This window comes from Tetrao urogallus (assembly GCF_951394365.1).
Source record: "Tetrao urogallus genome assembly, chromosome: Z".
NCBI classification, from domain to species: domain Eukaryota; kingdom Metazoa; phylum Chordata; class Aves; order Galliformes; family Phasianidae; genus Tetrao; species Tetrao urogallus.
This window is the reverse complement of record NC_136816.1, coordinates 50017913-50034220: the sequence shown is the minus strand read 5'-3', so window position 1 is coordinate 50034220 and position 16308 is coordinate 50017913. Positions and strand designations below refer to the sequence as shown.

Here is a 16308-nt window from a genome sequence, read left to right as displayed (position 1 = left end):
CATATCAATTTCAAACACAAGCATGCAAAATAAACTTGAATGCAAAGGGTGGATATAAAACTAAGAATAGGAAGCTCAAAGTAACTGCAGCTAGAGGCAGAGATAGTTATAAAACATTATCTTAAACTCTTGATAGGTAAGACATGCAATATGACTTAATCTTGCCTCTCCCAACAAAGAATGCTCACTCACCTCAATAAAAGCATCTATGTGCATCATAAGAGCTTGAGTTCTACTGATGATAAATTGATTGACACATGCAACAGCGTGAGATCTAGAAACAGAGCAGTTAGAATATACGTTTTCTGTCACTTAAAGACATTTTCTAAACTGTACATAGATATAAAAAATCATTCAGAATCCAACCACACAACGAAAGATCACCTGAAGGCAAGACTGAAAAGGACACAGTACACCAGGTGTGGCCTCACCAATGCTGAGTAGAAAGGAAGGATCATACCTCTTATGTGCTGGTAGTACTTTGTCTAATGCAGCCCATAACACCACTTACCTTCTTTGCAGGAAGGCAACATTGCTGGCTCATTTCAGGGTAAATGCCACTGTTTTTGTTGATAAACAATAGCAGTAGCAAGGAAATTCTGGCAACCACCTATGTCATATTTTTTTGCTATTTATAACAGTTTAATACAGTATTCAGGTGAAAAGATGAACTCCTTTGATGGAATTACAGAATCATAGGGGTTAGAAGGGACCTCTGGACATAACATGGTCCAACCTCCAATTTAATTTGGTTGTGTTAAAAGGCACAGATCCCATGCACCAGTAACCATCATGCTGACCTATCACGTTAATAGATCAACCCTCTTCACTTCCTTATACATCTTTCAAATCTACCATCAGCGTATGATATTCCACAACAAAGTCACTTTGAAGATTATGAAAATTTAATGTGGTGGTTTAGAGCTTGATACACTTAGCTTCTTAAAATCAGAGTAATTTAAACAGATCGATAAAACATCAGTCTTTCTGTTCATGTAAATAATATTTTAACAAGGATCTGCAGTACAACATTCAAACCTACCTTATTTTTGGACTGCTGTGCTTGAAGAACTGTAAGAATTTAGGTATCATTATATTGAGTGGTCGATCTAATACATCACTATCTAAAATTTCAGCAGAATCTTCACATATCTTCTGAAGAGCACCAAATGCACCCTGTTCAAAAAACAAGCCATACACTTGCTGTTTCACATTCTGTAGAAAGCAACATTCCAGAATATACAATTTCAGCACAGTACAGTAATTGTAGTAAGCTAAATTTGAAGAAAAATTAAAACATACTTACAAGCCTTATATTTAATATTTTACACCTTAATCTGTAAGATGTGAAGATGGTCAAATGGCTGATAAGTGCTAACTTAATTTCAGTTTCCAACGCTCATCTATTCAATTGTATTTTTAAAAATGCTTAAAAGGTAGTTCCTTTTTTTCTGGTGAAAACAGCATCAAAATACTACATAGCAGCATGGCACACCAGACCAGCCTTTTCATGAAAAGGATTATTTTATACAAAATGCTTCACACACTTATCGAGATAGCATCAACTAACTAAATTTATATGTTCATAGATTTTTATTTTTTAAAATCAGACTATACTTTTTTTCCTCCACAGTTTGAAAGTTAGGCTAGTATTCAATTATTTTCCTTCATACGCACAGAAAAAAATGTTCACACTAGCCTGAAATGGAATATCAGATCATTTTTCCAGATGACACTGTATGAACAACGAACAATTTATGCATTTAAGTAAGAAAATTTGAGGTGATTGTGATGAAGATTTACTTTAACAATTAGGCATCCTAGGACACTTCCAGACACATCCAGGACACTTACAGATGTCTTGACAATTCAACTCCATCCTTAATTTTGTCTTTATGCAAAACAAATTCATTCATTCATAAAGAATGCTAACAAGGCATGAAAAATAGAGTAAGTGTCTAATTTGAGCCACTGGTATCAGAAGAAACCGTAGATGTATGCACGTACGGGCACAAAATATTGTTAATATACACTATAAAGTATCTATGAAGAGATAAAAATAATCAATTTCAGATGACAATCTGTTTTAGAATAAGTCTTCTTACCTCACAAGTATTGTAGTCCTCTGAATCTAAGAGGCTGCAAAGCTTTGGTAAAAGTTCTGGCCAATTCTGTAATTCTCCTTTTGAAGCAATGGTTGTTATCAGAATACCTAAGTAAAAAAGAGAAATGAAGGAAATGAGATCTAATTTTCTGAGGTTTCATACTTATTTTTTCTCTTTTGTCCTCTTCTAGAAGAACAAAGGAATTAAGAAATAGCAAGCAAAAAAAGAAATACATATAATTATAAATAGTATTTGAAAGGCTTTGAAATGCAAAGGATAGTTGTGCCTTCCTCACACCACAAAGGGCTCAAGATGTGAGAGGAGGTCCAATTAAGGAAACAATCATGCCCGAACACTAAGATAGGCTTGGCTGTTTTATAGCCAATGAATATAAAGATGCTATAATTATGAAATAAACAAGAAAGTTTGGTAAAGCAGATTTTAATAACAAAAAGAGAGTAGATAGACAGCTTATCCTTGTCCTGGGCTCACTGCAAAACTCCAGAGGAGGGATCTCCAGAAGAGATCCTTCCCCACTGGTAGCCAGCTCTTAATGGGTCTAGGAGAGATGGAGCCAGGCTCCACCCCTTCTGGCAGCGCAGGTGAATTGCCTTCACCTGTGCTCCCGTGGCTGACTCAGTGCTCACCTCAGGTGCTCAGAGGTTCAGGCCGTGACTCAGCAGTTCCCATACAACTGTAAATTTACTAAACACAGTATGCACTTAAGACACCTCTTATTATGTTATAAAAACAAGAACGCAGGAAGTGCATCAGATTTGTTGTCATTCAATAAACTTAAAATCCAGTAGTGAAGCTGAGGTCACACAACTTAAGCATGTTTACACCAAAATTGTGGAAACATGCTAGAACTAAAATATTTAGTAAAAGCTTGCACACTGTGGCAGGTCATCCCCTGATCAGCTCTAGAGGTTGGCTGATTCAGATCCAGCAAGCAAATGAGACAGCCCAATTAGTCACTGATTCCATTTCCAGCACACACACAGAAAACTCAGAAAAAAAACTGAATTAGGAGAAAGGAAAACAGAAAGCTCCCTAGGTACTGTCTTTGTGCAAGACAAAATGAAACGGGTAGCAGAATTTTCACTGACACAGACATTTATCTCTAGTAAGTACAAGCACTAAAGAATGTGGTATTACTACAACTAACAGTCTTCCAAGTGAGAAGTTCTCCTTTCCTAAGCACTTCAATTGAACTAATCACCATATACCATCTTCCTTTGGGTAAAATGTTAAAATTCTTATTCAGTAGACAAGAACGTAGGTCAATTTTACAGAGCAAAAGATATTCTGGGGATGAAGAAATTTTGCATCATGCTTCCATGGATGCAATAAGACTGGAAAAACTAAGAAGGCAACAGGCAAATGAGAATCATGAGAAGTAAAAAACAACTACACAGCTCACAATACTCATTTATATACAACTTTTTTTCAGAACTGTAGCTGAAGAGAAAAGATTCCTGTAAATCTGCACATGGACCCCTGGGTCCACCCAGCCCAGCTCCTGCCCATGCAGTAACACCCAGAGCAGGATGGCCATACCCAGGGAGCATCTAAGATCTCCAAGTAGGAGGCTCCACAGCCTCTCTGGGAGACCAAAGTCACTGCTCTGTCACCAGCACAATAAAGAAGTTTCCAGATCAGATCAGGAGGAACTACCTGTGCTCCAGAGGTACCCTTGTCCTAGCACTGGGCATCACACAAAAGAGCCTCTCTGCATTCTCAGCTACTTATACACATTGATGATATTCCTCCTGAGCCTCCTCTTCTTCAGGCTGATCAGTCTTTTCCCTTTCCTCCAGCCCTTTAATCCTCTTGTCCTTTTGTTGGACTGTACTCAGTATGTCCAGGTCTGCCTTGTTCTAGAGGATACAGAGCTACACACAGCACTCCAGGCACTAGATAGAGGGGGAAGGATCACCTTCCTCCACTCGCTGGCAATGCTTTGACTAATGCAGCACAAGATACTACTAGCCTTCTTTTCTGCATGGTCAACTTGCTGACTCATGTAGTTAAACTGAACCTCACAAAAAGAACAAAATACATCAATGCTCTTGAACTCAGAGAAAGTACTTACATTGCAAAACTGTCTCCCTACATTAGAACTGGCACAGATTAGTAGAATTAACATGGGTTGAGAAGCACATATACAAACAAAATTCCTGGAACTCCACTGGACCAACAAGAGAGAAAAGTCACACGTCAAGCCTTAAATGGGTTGGCAGTTTTGGAAAGGTCCTAGAAGCACTTTCAGAGGGCAAGCAAATGGAAAACTATAAGCATTTTTCAAAAAGGCTTATTCCAGACAGGGATAACTTCAGAGGAAATACTTTGAGACATGCAGGAAAGAAGCAACTTAAGGCCACTGCTCCATACAACAGGGGCACACATAGTTCAGACCATATGTGTCATTAAGAGCTTTCTGAACGGGTCTGCAGAGAAGCCATTCAATGTTGTGTCAGTTTGGTTTTGTTTTTCCTTTTTTAAATTATGAAACTAGTGGGGACAAACTAAAAAACAGGCTATCAAGTAGTTGCAGAGGCAAAGACTATATAACATCTGAAGTTTTGCAGAAGGTTTTAAGAATAATGAGGAAGCAGGCACAAGAATTAAGTTCTAGATAATTATGCTCATATTACACAAAATCCACATGGACTTCTGATGCATTTTATCTCCTTTCCAATGTGAAACTTCTGCTCCTCCTGCTTTATTTGTCCATTAGGGAACAGAGGACACCAGACATTAGCCTTTGACACTAAGTCACAGAAATGTGGACACCAGATGAATAACCAAATTAAATAAACACTCAGCTTAGCAGTTTCTGACTTCTGATGTATTTGAGCAGGAGCTGACAGCTAAGGGAACCCTTTCTTCTCACCAACAACCTAAGCAGCAAGGTTAGAAATCTGAAAGTAAAAATCTTTACGTTCAAAATACGTTCAAAATACGGTCAAATACGTTCTTTGATGTCTAACGAAATTCAAATCAGTAATACAGAATCTTTTGCTATGTCATTTGACAAATGGTAAACCTACCAAACAGTTATTCAGCTAGGAGAGCACCAAGCATGTGAGAAATTCCAGAGGAATGTCAGAAACTGTTAAAAACATAAGTGTCATTGTCACCTCTTTCCTCACTATTTCAATTACAGGCAACCCTACTTTATAGCATCAACACTAAAATTTAAAAAAAAAAAAACAAAAAAAAACACAAAGAAAAAGAGCTAAGCTCCATACTTTAACGAAAGCAGCAGGGAAAGGCTGAATTCTTTTTTGCTTTATTTTGGGTAGTACTTTGACTCTGTAGCTCTTAAAATTTTATTTCTAAAATCCTTAATCTAAAAAGCTAATTTTATGGCAAAATCACAGCTCTGATAACAACCATTTGCCTTCATTTCCCTTCTGCAGTGAAGCTTCTTCAGTCCTGCCACTACTCTCATCAATCTATTTTGCCTGTTGACTTTTAAGCAGGGCCTGCCCAAACTAGAATCTCTGTGAAGATTTAAGAACTGTCATAAGCATCCCCAAAACAGATGCACTCATTTCCTAGCAAGCTTGTGAATCCTCAACACACGTAGCTCTCACTTTAAAATTTGAGTCCACACTAGCATGAGTTTTTAAAACCTGTGCAACATCACACAGAGAAGTTTCACATCATTACTCATTTATGGCTTAAGAACAGGGAAATGGTAAACAGTGAAACTGATCAGCTTGCCTCCATCTTGGTCATAAGGTGTTAGCTTTTGTCTGGATAGCACTAGATGTGAGAGACCACAAAAGGAGTGAAGGCCACATTACTTCTTCTATGATGCTATTTCAGTGCTGCTGTATTTGCTTGTCTTCCTCACAGAATTCCAGAGATCCTATTTATGGGTGATCCATTAAATTAACTGTGCCTGAACAGCAAAAACCAGTATGCACCTGACTAGAAAATGCCAAGCAATGTGATAGGTAGTAAAACATTTACATGTAGGTGACATCAAGACACTGGTGGGTACTAGACAGAAGTCAGGAGGATCCAACATTTATTCCATATGGGAATGTACACAGCAGGCAGTAAATAGGAATCCTTATGTAAGCATGCAGTTCAACAGTTGATGCACATCTTCTGAGTTCGTATATGTCAGAATACTCCCTGCAAGGATCACTTTTTAAAGTTCAATCATAATTAGACAACCCACAAACAATTCCTACTAGAAGAAATCAAATAAGAATAGCTTGAAAACAAATAACTCCACAAAAAAAAGCCCCAAAACCCAAAACAAACAAAAAACTAACAGTAACCACCAAATCACCAAACAACCCTAAGACAGCAATCCAAATGGTGCTAGAATATTTTCCTTGGTCAGTTCCACTGTACAATTCCACTAACAATTCCTCTGAAGTAACAAATAGGACTCCTACAATCAGAAAGTACAAAAATATCTGCAGACTTTTTCTACAGCTACTAAAGAAATTAGGCAATATTAATATCTAGTAGATTAGCTTCAAAAGTTATGAGACAGCCAAAAAAAAACAACCTAAGAGATGGGTGTTTTTCAATAATCCGAAGTAAATAATCCAGATGTCCAAAGAAGCAATCCTACATAGAATCAAATGAAAAGAAAGAGTTCTATAGGAGCAACTGATCAATTATTTTGCACATTGAGCCAGCAGAAGTCGGGTGACATGAATGTAATTTTTTTTTTTTTTTTTTTTTTTTTTTAAACTGGAGCCCTCATCTGTTTTTCCCTTTCGTAACCAAGTATGACACTATTGCTTATTCTACCTTTTTTTCCTACTTTTCAGAGACGAAGAGATAATTACTGCAATCATTTTAGTAATTAGTAAAAATAATATTCTCAGTGAACAGGCAGAAAAGCAACTCTACCTGGAAGTAAACAACAACGAGGCAGAAGTGCACTTTTTACATTGGAAGTGCACTAGAACTGCTAGGAATTCAAAAATTTATGTAGCAAAAAAATACAAAAAAAACAAACAAACTTAAACACACTCTTTTAGCTGATATTCTGATCCACTTAATTTATGTACTGCTTTCTGACAGATGTTTAAAAGAAAAAACTCTTTATCTGAATGCATATCATACATAGTACAGTAATTTTAACAACTCCCCTGACAGTGTGTGCATGTGCATATGTGGACTTGGGAGAGGGAGAAGGAAAGCATCTGACAGGAATGTTTCATTGATGCAAGTGAAATCCTGAAATAATTCTGCAGTCAAACTCTTACCCTATTCATCTTTTCAAGTACAAAAACTGGCAAGAAGTAGAGTTTAAAAACATAGACAAGAAAACTTAGTTATATTCCTCTAGACATGAACCAAATTGGTAAATCAACTTAACAGGAAGCAAAAATTACTTTCATATACTGAAAATGAACATCAGCATCAGAATACTGTGAAACTGCAACAATTATCAGAAGCAAATAGCTTCAGGAGTTTGATAACTCTTTAGTTCACTAGTGAAGCTCCAATTCAGACATTCTATATATTGAAAATGTTACTAATATCAACAAGGGCAAACTTACCTACAGTAGCTCTAATTAAGGGAGAGGAATCACCAATGTTGTTCAGACATTCACTTTTGATGAAGTCAGTTACTCCATTTGGGAAGTTGTGAAAATGTGCTTTTACATTATTCTTCAAGATGAGACCACTCAAGGAACGTGTTGGTTCATCTGCAACAGAAAGTAAATTGCATTCAAACTTTGATTTGTTTGTTGGATAAGGTAGATTTGCACAGCAATGAAACAAAAATAAAACTTATAGCTATATATAGCTATAGATATTAACCTTTGTTTCCTTATGTCTCCCACCAACTTGCCAATTATGTAACAAAGCTTTTTAGGATCAGAATTCAGTATTTCAGATTATTCAACATTGAAATATCAGTACTGCCTAGTCAACATATTCAAGCTTTCTATAGGCAAGGAATACATGAATACATCTTAATTTGCAAGATATAAGAGACTCATGCAACGAACTGGTTAACTGAAGACATTCAAATATTTTGATTATACTGACAGGCTTGTTGTAATACTGTTACTGTAAAAGTTGATGACAACCCAGCTTTCATCAAAATAAAGCCAACACATCATGTAGGCACTGTGCAGCACGTTCTCCAACCTCTAATTTGGGCAATAACAGCTTGCACAAGATCTATTTCAAGCTTTCAAAACTATTAATATCCAAACAGAAGTAATGCTAAGCAAAATATGAGATGCATCTTTCAAAAATAAGGTATTTCAATACTGAAGTTACTGCATCACCAATACTAGGACTCAAAGTACACCCATGGTGTCTGACTGCCAGTAGGAAAAGTAATCTATTGTGATCTGGGCTAGTTAAAATAAAAGCAGTACTCAGAAAAAAGGGTTTTGTTCAGAAATTGAAGTTCATTTTAACTAGCTGACTTTATCTGAGCTCCAAAACCAGAAAGCCATCACATACTCTTTAATCTACTTTCTACATTCATATTTTCTTAAAGAAGCATTGTTTTTCACATTCCATAACTATAAACGTAGTCATTTACAAGCACAGCTTTTACAGAAAGTTGAATAGCTTTGTAAACCAAGAAGCAATGTTCTACATGCATACTTGAAACAATTCTGTAACTTCATCCATAGTATGTTTTTTAAATACCTATCAACCTCTAAACAATGCAAAAATAAACACTGTTTCACTGTATTTCAAGGGCCAACAGATTTTCTGGAAGACTGGGAAAAAAAGGGGTTAAAAGGGGTTATTATTTTAAATTAAACTGCTAGAGACTGGATGAACAGACAGACTTTTAACAATCACAGAACCATCTTATGAGTTGTGGCAAACAGTAGTAAAAGTATAAAACAGTATAAAATTGAATAATTTCATTATTTTGTTCAATGTTTTGAAGTTACCATCACTGAGGTTCTGATGGAGAGTGACCAAATGAAGGAAGTTCTCACTTGAACGCTTGATCAGTCTCAGGTTTGACTCACTGAACTAGAAGGAAAATCTCTACATCTACTATTACATCAATTTAATATATCAAACTGATTGCTTTACATAACTAATCCATTGATAACACATCTGCAAAAATCCAATCCTCCAAAAGTGATTAAAAGGTCTAACTAGAATACTAAACTACTTTCCATAATGAGTACTTATTCAGTCCACCTGCAACGAAGATCTCCATGGATTCATACTGAAAGTTATGTTTCTGTCAAATGACAGAATTCAAGAAGCAACAGAAAGGAGGAAGATTAAAAACAAAAAGCCAAACGAATCACCACCTTGCTGAAGTAGCGAGCAGAGATCATGAATATAGGCTAAAGAGAACTGCTGATTAGACTCAAACTATGTGAGTTAAAGAAGCAGCACAGAATCTGATACTCAGGCACTTCTAAAAGCACACCGTAGTCAGAATCTGAGTTTGAGAATCTGAGTATTACATGACTGCAGGAAGATATTTGCGGAATCCAGAGTGTTTAACAGCTTAACAGCGACATTATCAGAAAACAGTAATATAGATCTAGATGGAGTTTTTTTCTGTAACACCACTATTACAGGCAGATGGCCTAAGAGCTGAATAAGACACTCCTTAGTCTTCTGAGATTCTGTGATAAGTTCTGTCAGCCATATGTTTCAGCCACCAAAAAAGATCACAGTCTTGCCTCCTTCTATCTTAGTCAACCTTCAAGTATAGAATTGATGAGAACATATAGTACAAGAAAAAAGAATGCACCAGAAAAAAAGGAAAGTGAAGCAGTCTTCTGGCATTTGATAGCATCTTTGGTACCAAATAAATCAATCAGTGGAATAATCCCCCTCTCACCACATCTTGCTTTACAATAAAACTGTATCAAATCAAACGTCATGCGATCCCCAGTAGATTTTCAGCTTTGTTTAAAGGCCTTAGCACTAGTTCAAGGTTTTAATGCCTCACAGAATTGATGCATATCTGCTAATTTTAAGACTACAACTGTGTTTTTAAGAACTACAGTGCATTCTCAAACTGCCCTACCTCCTTCTAATTACAGCCTGTATGATGTAAGTACATATGGGAAATATTTACAGAAGGCATGGGTGCCACAATGTTAGGTTAGAATCCTACTTGAGTGAAAAAGATGTCATGCAGCTAAGCATCAGTAGATGTTTATTTCACCCACTGTAAGAGTAAGAGCTGAAAAATGGTGTCTCCTGTTCATGAGGGTAGGTGTCGTAAGACACCATGACCTCTTGGCAGACTGTCAGCAGGCAGACTTGCTGTTAAACATGACAGTGATGTCAGAACAGTTTCAGTGTGTTACCCTGTAGTGACGAAACAAGTGCAATTGATTAGCTCACCACCTTCATGAAGCCAAATCTAGCCTTATTGAAAAGGAATTACTTCTCTTGGTCCGCTTGCAATAGTTGTGTGCAAATAAGAATGTCTTTCCCTTAGCACTAAGTAGGAGTTGAACCTAGGAAAAACTGCCTCCAGTAACGGTATCCACAGTATTTTTCCTAGAGCTGAGTATCTTTCCTAAAAGCAATTTGGAAAGTCATAAAAATGCATCCTAACCCCATAGATACCTAATTCTAATAAGAATTTACTTCAATAACTAGCTAAGAATAACTCCTGCTTTTGAAAAGCATTTTAAAATTCCCTTCTCCTCTTTTCAAATGACAATCTTTGCTCTTCAGAACCACAAGATGACTTTACTCTGCTGCGCCTACTAATTTTGGAAGATAATGAGGTACAACAAAATCAAGACCGAGCTCTTACGTACCAATAATGGCTGAAGATTGCATTCTGCCCAGCACTGGCAGCTTAGCCCTGCAGTACCTGAGTAAGTTATTCTTCTGCAGTGAGATTACCTGCTTCATCAGAAGTGGCACAGTTTGACCACTCAAGCAAGTGGTACAGGTACTTATTTCAGTATCTCCAAGGAAGAAGTATTCACATAACTTCAAGTGGTCAGAATGGATGTCCTCTTAGCCAGAATATCTGCTACTGCACAGATTCTGATTGGCAAGCTTTAAGCCTTCTAAGTTTTTTAAGCATTCCAGAGCAAGCTCAGCACAAGCCAGCAGCTGCCCTGCCAGCCATGGGGCAAACCACACTTGGGGTGCATCAAATACAGTGTAGCCAGCCAGTCAGAAGATGTGATTCTCTCACTGTATCTAGCACTGCTACAGTCTCACCTTGAGTACTGTGTGTAGTTCTGGGCTCCACAATATAAAAAGGATGTTAAGATACTCGAAAGCACCCAGAGGAGGGAACATGGGTGCTAACAGGACTGGAGGGCACATCCTGTGGGGAGAGGCTAAGGACACTTGTATTGCCCAGCCTGGAGGAGGCCGAGAAGACCTCAGTGCTCCCTGCAGCTCCCTGAGGATGGGAATAGAACAGAATCACTCAGGTTGGAAAAGGCCTTAAAGATCATCAAGTCCAACCACAACCTAACCATAGTACCCTAACTCTAACAACTGTCCGCTAAATCATGTCCCTGAGCACCACATCCAAATGGTTTTTAAACACATCCAGGGATGGTGACTCAACCACCTCCCTGGGGAGCCTATTCCAGTGCTTAACAACCCTTTCTGCAAAGAAGTGTTTCCTGATATCCAACCAAATCTTACCCTGGTGCAACTTGAGGCCATTTCCCCTTGTCCTGTCACCTGTCACCAGTGAGAAGAGACCAACTTCGCTCATGCTGTAAGCACCTTTCAGATAGTGGAAGAGAGCAGTAAGGTCTCCCTTACTATTGGGAAGCAGTGGTGGTGCCAGGTTCTGCTCCTGTGAACTGATGGCAGAAAGGGAGTGGCACAGAGCTGCCAGGGGGACAGTCAAGCTGGGCACTGGGAAATATTTCTGAGCTGCAAAGATGCAGGCTTCTTAGTGAGGTGGCTGATGCTCCATGCCTGTCAGTTCGTGTCAAAATTGATTATCTTTGTTGTTTCCTTCCAACTATTCTAAATGGCAGGCACCCAAATTTTCCCTTTTTTCCTTCCTTCCCAGTGAAAGGCAACTGATAAAGTCTGAGGCAGAAACTGAAAACAGATTGAAGATGGATTTCAAATGATGTTAAAAACAAAAATCAGCAGAGATACATACCAAAGCTTCTTAGATAGTCTTATTTTCACTAGTATTCTAAGTAGCAGAGGATTGATCCTTTGCTCATAGAAAGAGGTCTCATGAAGTAAATATAAGGAAAAAAGAAAAAATATATTTCTAAAAATAATGTAAAAAAATAATATGTATGAGTATTAATTTATAGCATGTAGCTACTCTCTAGTTTCTTATTTCAGGGACACCTCCTCTAGTGCCAAAATTGTATCTTGCCATTTCCCAGAATGCAACCTAATACACCTAACCAAAGAAACAACTTTTATTAAGCTATATGTACAGGATGTCAGCAGCAGAAGTAGGGAAAACATCCAGTGCACAGCAACCTACACAACACCAGTGGAGGCGATAGTCATTTATTTTGTACTCCCCAACACTCATTGAGTAGTCTGAACAGTATTCTGAATTACTCAAATTGATGACAAAGCCTCAATTCACTTATCCAATCAATCCCTGTGTTCCAACAGCTATTAGCGTGACGGATTGTCTCATTTTAAAGTTCATTTTAAAATACAAAATTCACCTTCAATTTATTCAGAGTGAACAAACTTCCATTGATCTAACCAAGTCATTTCTTCAGAGAGATTCACTGCTTCTGAATTTGTTCACTGCCAAACAGGTAGCTGCCACCACAGCCTGTCATTTCCTTCCCCAAAACACCAAGGTACTTCCCCGTCATTTCTGTTTATGCAGAAACCAGAGGATGATGCTCTATTAAGCATGGGTGTCCAAACTTTCAGTTTGCCTGGATTGCACTGAGTGAAGGGGGGATTATCTTGGGTGCATACACGATACATAATATAGTTGACATATTAGTAATAAAGCTGTTTTTTGTGTGGTTTTTTTTTTTCTTCTTCTTCATAAAAACACCCAAAACTTGCTTTTGTGAAACTAATGAATCAGTATCTGCTTCAATGGCAGTGGACTCAATTCTCAGTGAGTTCGCAAGGTTAGGAATATGGATTATCGGAGATTTTTGATCTAATCTTACTCTTTCTGTGTTTCATACTTGACAGTAGCTGTTCACAAACATACATATCACCAAAAAGTGCTGACATGAATAAGGCGTGTTTGTGAAGTAAAGGATACTTCTCTCTGGTAAGATAGGTCCCATAAAAGTATAGCAAAGAGACTTAATCAAATTGTTCTCTGAGTTGAATGTTTGATTGCAGCACTTTTTCTGTGCCAACATGTGTACACCACAGATGTTGAAGTCACTTTTCTAAGAATTTTGTTTTAAAATTGCCATGCAGCATATGACATGTTATTAGTAGATGATACTCTATCAATCTGCATTTAAGTTTTATTAATCAGGTTTTGTTTCGCAATTTTATATTTGCTACTTCCTTGACAACTTATAAAGGGTTACATGCGAATGTTTTGAAATTACATCCAATTTTTAAATATATGTCAATTCTAATGGTTTGAAATACAGGCTTTTTTCTCGTACTTTATTTGTATCTGTGTTCTAGATTTTGTCATGTAACCTCTAACTTACTGTATTACTTCCATGCAAAAAAAAAAAGTGGCCATGATATGTACAGTTCATCAAAATTATGAATTCTGAGAAAAAGCAAATAAATGTATAATTTATAAATGTGTATAATTAATTAATAATTATGCATGTCTGCTTACTAACAAAAAACATGCATCTTCACAGGCACAAACACATGCAGGTAGATTGAAGTGGTTTTCAATGTCTTACTGGCCAAGCAGCACAAGCACCTGTAAGGTGCAATACACGGTAAGCTTTGATTTGACTGTGTGTGCATGGCAGGCGCCTCGAGAAGTGGAGTTAGCACTGCAATGTGCCTTCCTTGTTTTCCATACACAGTCAGTGCTTCAGCTGTGCACAACTGACTCTTTAAAAATTTTGCTAAAAATCACACAATGTTAAAAGTTTGTGATCTTCTGGGACAGCATTACCAGTGACCCAGGGCTGCACGTGCCCAGTGGGTTGAACATGCCTGCTATAGAGATCACAAAGAGCAACAACAGCTTGCATTTGCTATTACAGTTTGGGACACTGTAGCAAATCATACTATCATTACACTGAATTTCCATTTATTATTATTGAATCTTCTGCTCTTAGTAAGATTCTAGCACTGACTGAATTGCGGGATAAGGAGGCAATGTATAGAATGGCATTAAAATAAAGAAGCTGAAAGAGTTCTTTATATGTTCTGTGGTTTTGCAAGCTTGAAGAGATGTACAAACTTTTGCACTGATTGATCTGTGTCCATCATTTGTTAAAATGCAAAAATTTGAATTACCAGCCAATAAATTAGATTTTGATCAGGAGTTCAACATCCTTTCCATATTACCCACAGCTCAGTTTTATTTACAACATGGTCTTCAGAAGCATAGCTGTTGCTACTGAAGCAACAAATACATAACACTCAATGTCAGCAGAACACTTTCAGCTTTATTTTGGTGCCTGATGATGTTCTTACACAAAGGCAGTCACGTCAAATTTTTTTTCCATCATTCATATAAACCAACTGAACACTGATTTCAGACTAGCCACTACTTTTCAAGGTTTTTCATATATTCAGATACGGTGAATGCTTTGAAACATTTTCAGCTTTGTTTCTGATATATCATTTTAAGCTTGAAGTACTACACTTAAGGTTACTTAAAATTCCAGAGGGAATGGGGAAAAAAAAGTTTTTTTTTCTGCAATAACGTTCATGAAGGTGTCTGTGTACCTGTCACTCTAAAGAAAACATTCACCTTGTGCCTCTCATATACACTGTTCCAGAATGATTTTGTTTTTGTTTTAGCTCCTAAGAGACAGCCCATTTGTTAATCAGGAATCCTCAAGAACAGTGACATCAGGGATTATTTTTATCACACTTCGTATTTGTACATATTAAATCCATACCAAATAGTTACAACACACAGAATAAAGCTGTTTTAGAAATAAGCTCTGAATAGCTTTGAGACTGAAATCAGCACAGTGAGCAGTTTTTCCTCAGGAAGTTTTACCCTAAAAGCTACATTTCCAACACAAGAATAATAGTGCAAAATATGAACCACATTCATAGGCACTGTATCACCCACCACCTGTGAATGGTTAAACACTACTTTCATCCCAGTCATTTAGTTCTCTTAAAAATCCATGCATTTTTATCCTTGGAAATAGAGGAAGAAAGTCCACAGTTAAAGACATTCTAGGCTCAAGCACCTCTGAACTGAACTGAATGAAGTATTTCTGCTTGGGTGCATTTAGAAACCACATCAGCAAAATGACTTTCTTTTTCTCCAGGAAAACACCCCATAAGGATGCTGGATACTGGCTTTTTAAATACATTTTAACAGGAGAAACAGCAAAACAAAGCATCACTGAGTGGATGAGTTCAACTTAGCAAACATATACAAAGAATATCCCTAGTAGTAGATTACATTCACCTACTAAGATATACACTAAGGGAAGGCATTAAAGAACTAGCTAAAGACCTCCAACTTGCCCAAAAAATAAAGTTTCATTTACTTTGGGGTTGAAACACACCTTATCAAATGTTACCTGAATTTCAAAAGAATAATTTTAAAAGTCTGATAACCCTAATAACCAAGGGAAAGCCTGAAAAATTCTGACCTGTCGCTTCAGACAACACAGATATTATAAGATTTCACTCCTCAGACGATCTTACTTACAGTGAATAGCACCTTTGAAGAACCTACATTAACCTAAATAAGTAAATGAAGGTACTAAGCTAGAGAACTACTGTACCTATTCTTTCAGAATGCTTTCCTCCTATGGGCTTCAGGAATAGGTAAAGAGATAATAATGGAGATCCCATACTCTCAGAATAAAGACTTCCAAGAAAGCATTCCTGAAGTACTGAATCACAAAACGCAATCCACTGGATAATTTCAATGTTTCTTTAAAGACTCTTAAAAGAGAAAATAAATAACTGTCTCCGCCCACATGTAGCATGTATGCCATAAAACTACTTAAGCAAAGAATTTTACTGAAGTCTGCTTTACATCCTATGGGGGGATGGAACAGAAGAATTGGCTGCCATACTGGGAAAAAAAAAAAAAATTATATATATATATATTATATATATATATTATATATATATATAAATATAT

The 16308-nt window shown here is 37.1% G+C and overlaps 1 protein-coding gene across 2 annotated transcripts in view; it reads right to left on the bottom strand.

Moving 5' to 3' along the window:
- TNPO1 (transportin 1) overlaps positions 1-16308 on the bottom strand; it is a gene marked incomplete at both ends in the record, with an annotated part of 55303 nt that overhangs the window by 30661 nt on the left and 8334 nt on the right. For both annotated transcript variants that reach the window (XM_079548792.1, XM_079548791.1), the window contains 4 exons: positions 193-274; positions 1043-1176; positions 2106-2212; positions 7649-7798. In XM_079548792.1, coding sequence (XP_079404918.1) covers positions 193-274; positions 1043-1176; positions 2106-2212; positions 7649-7798 — 473 coding nt within the window. The remainder of the gene's footprint in view (positions 1-192; positions 275-1042; positions 1177-2105; positions 2213-7648; positions 7799-16308) is intronic.